Raw genomic sequence first — 6,000 nt, 5'->3', positions numbered from 1 at the left:
AAATATTATCAATAATATGAACATAAACAATGTTATTATCTGCAGAACTTTTACTTAATTGACTACTAATATGCATTATTTATAACTAAAATATTAACAATAGTATTAGCACTTAGTGCAAAGTGCGAACATCTGCACTAGTAGATGTTCAAAATATACAAAATATTAGCAATAAATTCGTATACGTTAACCGTTTACTAAAATAACTATTCACTTTGGTGGGGTCTCCACATATAACGTGTACAAAAGAAGTTGTGCGGACCAAGCAGTGCGGAAAATGCGGACCTCTCCACACAATAGAGTTACATGTCCAAATATAGCGTGTGCGTAAGAAGTTGTGTAGTCGTTGTTGTGTGGAGCAAGCAGTGCGAATAAAGCATGGGCAGAGACAAAATGTGGATGAAGTACAAACCTCTTTGCATAAATACGATATGGAAGAAGCTGTGAAGTCGTCTTTGTGCAGAGAAAGCGGTGTAAAACAAGCATGGGCTGAGATAGAAATGTCGATGAAATACAGATGTCTCCGCACAAATATGAAAAGATATTCGAAAATATGAAGATAAGAAAAAAATACACTTAAATTATTGTGGGAGACGTCGTTGTGCGGACCACGCAATAAATGTGGATCTCTTTGCACAATAGAGTTACGTATCCAGATATAACGTGTACAAAAAAAGTTGTGCAGTCGTTGTTGTGCAGAACAAGCATGGACTAAGACAGAAATGTGGATGAAATATGGACCTCTCCGTACAAATACAAAAAGATATTCGAAAATACGAATATCACCAATAATATCATATACGTCAATTTCTTACTAAAATATTAGCAATAAAAGCCTTTAATGAATGAAATGCAGACCTCTCCGCACAATATAGTTATGTGTCCACATATAGCATGTACGGGAGAAGTCGTGCAGTCGTTGTTGTGCAGAGCAAGCAATGCAAAACAAACAATTTGGATGAAAAACAGACATCTCCGCACAAATACAAAAAGATATTAGGAAATACGAATATCACCAATAATATCGTATACGTCAATTGCTTACTAAAATATTAGCAATGAAGATTTTAACGCCAATGTAGATAACGTCGACTCTACGAAAAACTTTATGCAAAAGAATCAATTAAATAACGATATAGATGAGACAAAAATGTGCACGAAATGCGGGCTTCTCCACACAATAGAGTTACTTATCCAGATATAGCATATACAAAACAAGCATGGGATGAGACATAAATGTGGATGGAATACAAACTTCTCCGCACAAATACAAAAAAAGATCTTCGAAATATGAATATCACCAATAATATCATATACGTTAATTGCTTATTGAAATATTAGCAATAAAAGCCTTTAGTGGACGAAATAAATAGCAGTAGAGATGAGAAAAAATGTGAACAAAATGTGGACCTCTTTGCACATTAGATATAGCATGTATGGAAGAAGGTGTGCAATCGTTGTTGTGCGGAACAAGTGTGCAATCGTCGTTGTGCAGAACAAGTGTGCAATCGTCGTTGTGCGAAACAAGTAGTAGGATGAGACATAAATGTAAATGAAATACGGACCTCTCCACACAAATACAAAAAGATATTTAGAAATATGAATATCACCAATAATATTGTATACGTCAATTGCTTACTAAAATATTAGCAATAAAAACCTTTAGTGGATGAAATACATACCTCTCCACACGATAAAGTTACATGTCTAGATATAGCGCGTATGGAAGAAGTTGTGCAGTCGTCGTTGTGCGGAACAAACATCGCAGAACAAACAATGTGGATGAAATACGGACCTCTCCGCACAAATACAAAAAGATATTCAGAAATATGAATATCACCAATAATATCGTATACATCAATTGCTTACTAAAATATTAGCAATAAAAGCTTTTAGTGCTAACATATATAACTTCCACTATGTGAAAAACTTTATGCAAAATAATCAATTAAATAGTGGTAGATGAAGAGGCTATGCTACATTACAACTATTCCCTTGTTATTATTTTCATTTGAGTTTGGTTTTTGAGATACTTTGGTGAGTTAAAATACGATTCTAAAAGTAAATAAATTTTGATATATATATATATATATATATATATATATATTTTTAAAGATTTAAGATGTCTTCACTTTTAAATAAATTATAAGTTAAGATATTGTAATGTTTAACATTTTGACTAAGTCAAAAAATAAAAATAAAATAAAATAAAATGATTTTTCCATGGTATTTTTAACCCATGGTTTTTCTCATGATATTCTTCTCTCATGTAGTATATTTAAAATCTAATAATTAAATCAACCTAGATCCATTTTAACTCTCGATTTATTAAGGAAAAAAATGATCAAATCTTTTTCACTCTAAAAGAGATTTTCAACTCAATATATTTGATCCCTCATAACACTTGATAGATCCATAAAATCATTAATATTTCTATTAAATATATAAAACGTAGTCTAAAGAACCCATAAATTAGCTAGGAAAATAATGGTAATTTGAGTAAGATTATGACAATAAATTTTTGAAAATTTGGATTACAATTGTCAAACTTTAGGATTTTGATGTGTTGAATTTATTTTTCAAATACTCCAACATTCTGATTTTAATTTTTGAAAATTTAGATTATAGTTGTCAAACTTTAAGATTTTGGATGTGCTAAATCTATTTTTCAAATACTCCAACACTCTGATTAGCCATCCAAGCAAATTTGTGGCGTGATTAGAAAACACAATATTATAATGATATAGGGAAAATTTGATTGAAACTTTTCATGGTGGCCACACACCCACATAGATTCAATTTAATAAAAAAAAGGAGAAAACAATATTTTGCAAGGGACAAGTTTACATAGGGGCTGGTTGGTAGAAAAAATTCAACAAATCGGAGAGAAGCAGTGTTTAAATCATGTTTATAAAAATGGCAATGGATTCAGCGCCATCAAAAACTTATAGAACACCCAAAATATTGAAATTTAACCTAAATTTACAAAAAAATTTACTTGAATTTATCAAAATATTGCTTAAATTTTCATGGATAAAAAACAATCTGTTTAGACTGCGCTATTGGAAGTTCTTTGGGGACAAATATTGCTTAAATTTTCATGGATAAAAAACAATCTGGTTAGACTACGCTATTGGAAGTCCTTTGGGGACTAAATCGAACAAGAACGAAAAACAAACTATACTGAATTATTATGACATATACGCGGGAAGCGTGGGATTCAATATAATCCATTGAGGTGTCGAGTGCGAAATCTGGGCGTAGTATATTCAATCGTCTTGCCATGGAATCTCGGGACTATGAGGGGCTGGTGGCATCCACATCCGATCCACCAACAGTCAGCGATATCATGCACCAGGTCTGCCTTTCTATTCGCGAATATCGAACTCCAATTTCATTTGGAAATGACTTGTAGCGGCAATTAATTGACACCCGTCTCGGATGGCTGAGCAGGCCATCAGTGAAAGGGTTTTTCCTGGTGGGGCAGTGGCCTTCGGCACCTGCACTGTGCCTTTGTACCATCAATGTAATCCTTGTTATTCGGAAATTTCTTCTTTTACGTATGTTAATGCGCTCAATACAAATTTATAGAAACAGAGTAACACTGTTTGATTTTCTGAAAAAAGAGTAACACTGTTTAATATTTATTTACTTTTTCTCTTCCTGCGCCAAACGGGTCGGGCACGAATTCTAACCGGGGATCGATCAGCCTACGGAACGTACAGCTAGTAAGTATTAATCTTTATGCAATACTCGTTTTTGCATTTTCTTTTCCGAGATTCTGTTTTTGGCACACATACATTTTCTTCTTATAGAACTAAAAAATCATTGCTTGAAGGAAAACGTCTTTTATTTTTCCTCAGGGTAATTTTGCACTGTATGATAGATAATCCAGATAAATTGAGAGAGTTTAGGTTTAATAGAATGCCATTAAATAAAAAAAGTGTCATTGAATCCTTCCTCAGGAATTATAACTGAAGAAAATACCAAATTAATTTGGGGCCTATTCGTTGATGTCAGTATCTGAGATTAAATTACAGTGAAATAGCTGAAGCAATTAAAGCAACAGCAAAATGCGCAGAATTTAGTCAATGTTACAGCCTTTTGCGAACAACTTTAAATTAAGTTCAAGTGTTTTTTCCATGGCATTCTGTTAGTGCATTTTTTTATGTAAATCTAAATTTTGACAAATATCATGAAATAATAAATGCAGGGAAAATACCTGCCAAACTACTTAAGCATTCATAGATTTTTCTTCGGAATCTATTATATAAATTTTTTAAATTGTTGATGTGATTCGAATTAGTTAATGTAGTTCATTTTTATTTATAGATTTTTTTCGGGATCTATCATATAATTTTCTAAATTGCTGCTGCTCTTCGAATCAGCTAATATGGTTCATTTTCATGACAGTTATCTAAATAACTCTCCTTACAAAAGCCCTCCTTAAAAGCCCTCCTTAAGGCAAAATAAAAATAAAGGTTAAATTAAGTGTACTTTATTGGTATAATTTTGGTAAATAGTAGATACCTTAACAAGATCAATAACATGGAAGCAGTGTGAAGATAGATTAAACCTGACGGCGGACGTACTTTAAGTTATTTGTAAACTCAATCCTTGTTAGCCGTTCTAATGTCTCCTGACCACTATATAATTCGTCAAGGGAATGGGGTCCATAAACTCAGAAATTTACTCCATACTGACAACAATTGTGCTTAAAGTAACCACAGAATTCGATCTGAAGTCAGCTATAATAGAAGATGGTTATTCAATAAGAGAATTTATCAGATAAACTCCCAAAATGGTTTATGACAACTCTATAAAATTTCTAGATGGGTTTTCCTTAGCGCAATCACATGCTGATTCAGCCTTTAAGACAGAATTGAATGTGGATTTTTAAAGCTGTATACACATCATAGTATATTATACATTTTGACAAACATACTGCAGTTATCTCAAAATTTTTATCTTTTCCATTAATAAACACAAGAGGAAATAGATTCTAGAATGAGACGCATGACATCATGACTTGTAAGTTATATGCATATCAACTGCAACATACCGAATGGCAGCTAGGAAATTATTTACTTTAATCCTACACAATTGCCACACTGAGCCAAGGCTATGCAATGACATGGACAATGGGCTGTCTCTATCTCAAATTCAGCTTCCGATAGCAGAAATCTCACAATAAACCCATCATCCCACTTACTGGAGTGGGGAAAATATCAACTCTTCACTGCCATCCATCCGCAGATGCAGGAAGAAAACCACAACAGATAATGTTGGTCTGTAAGCCTCTCTTTCAGTTGGGTGGAAAAATGCACACAATGTTGTTAGTTTTCCTTAAAACCCAGTAACTGATTTGCAATTTTCTAAGTGTGCTACCAGAAATACAAACAACAGCTGTTCTGGAAACTTAAATTACAAATACACTAAGTTTTCTAACTTAGCATACACAGCAGAAATAAATAAATCAGAAGACAAACACATTCAACACATAGAACACAAGATATACCTAGGAAACCCCAACTTCGGGGAAAACCTACAAACTGTGTGTCTTTTATTATCTTCAGCAAAAGGTAATCTTCAGAAAATTTACAGCAAGGGAAAACTTCCCTTTCACCACAAAAAATTACTGATCAGCTCCCCCAAGAAAATCGAACTCCTTTTGTGCACTCATTTTGCCATATGATTGCTTAGTTCGGCCTATCTGCATGCAACCCTGTCTCTTTGCGCACACGTGCGAGCTGAATGGCTGCGCCGAGGCTGTCTGAGTTAGAGCAATTCGGCCCTCACTTGATCTCTCCTACTAGGTCTCTGAAACTCTACGATCTGTTGAAACCCTAGTCTCTCCCTTCGCTGATCTGACACACATTCTTTGTGCCCTTTGAACTGGCCACCTCTTTGCTCTATCTCCTCTTATAATTTCGACCTAAGCCCCACAATCACTCTCAATGGCTGAGATTAGATCTTGATGAAGGGCTGAGATTAAATCAT

The 6,000-nt window shown here is 33.9% G+C and overlaps 1 protein-coding gene across 1 annotated transcript in view; it reads left to right on the top strand.

Annotated features, from left to right (window-relative positions):
• Positions 1-3,055: 3,055 nt before the first annotated feature.
• The window catches only part of LOC149229254 (uncharacterized), a 290,283-nt gene continuing 287,338 nt past the window's right edge, over positions 3,056-6,000 (top strand). Inside the window, exons 1-3 of the mRNA XM_089380986.1 lie at positions 3,056-3,358; positions 3,454-3,526; positions 3,710-3,728. Of these exons, the coding sequence (XP_089237112.1) occupies positions 3,284-3,358; positions 3,454-3,526; positions 3,710-3,728 (167 nt within the window). The 5' untranslated portion in view covers positions 3,056-3,283. The remainder of the gene's footprint in view (positions 3,359-3,453; positions 3,527-3,709; positions 3,729-6,000) is intronic.

This window comes from Pinus tabuliformis, chromosome J (genome assembly GCF_031772625.1).
Source record: "Pinus tabuliformis cultivar Carrire ecotype Pingquan chromosome J, CPIR1, whole genome shotgun sequence".
NCBI lineage: Eukaryota > Viridiplantae > Streptophyta > Pinopsida > Pinales > Pinaceae > Pinus > Pinus tabuliformis.
This window is presented reverse-complemented; position numbering and strand designations above follow the sequence as displayed.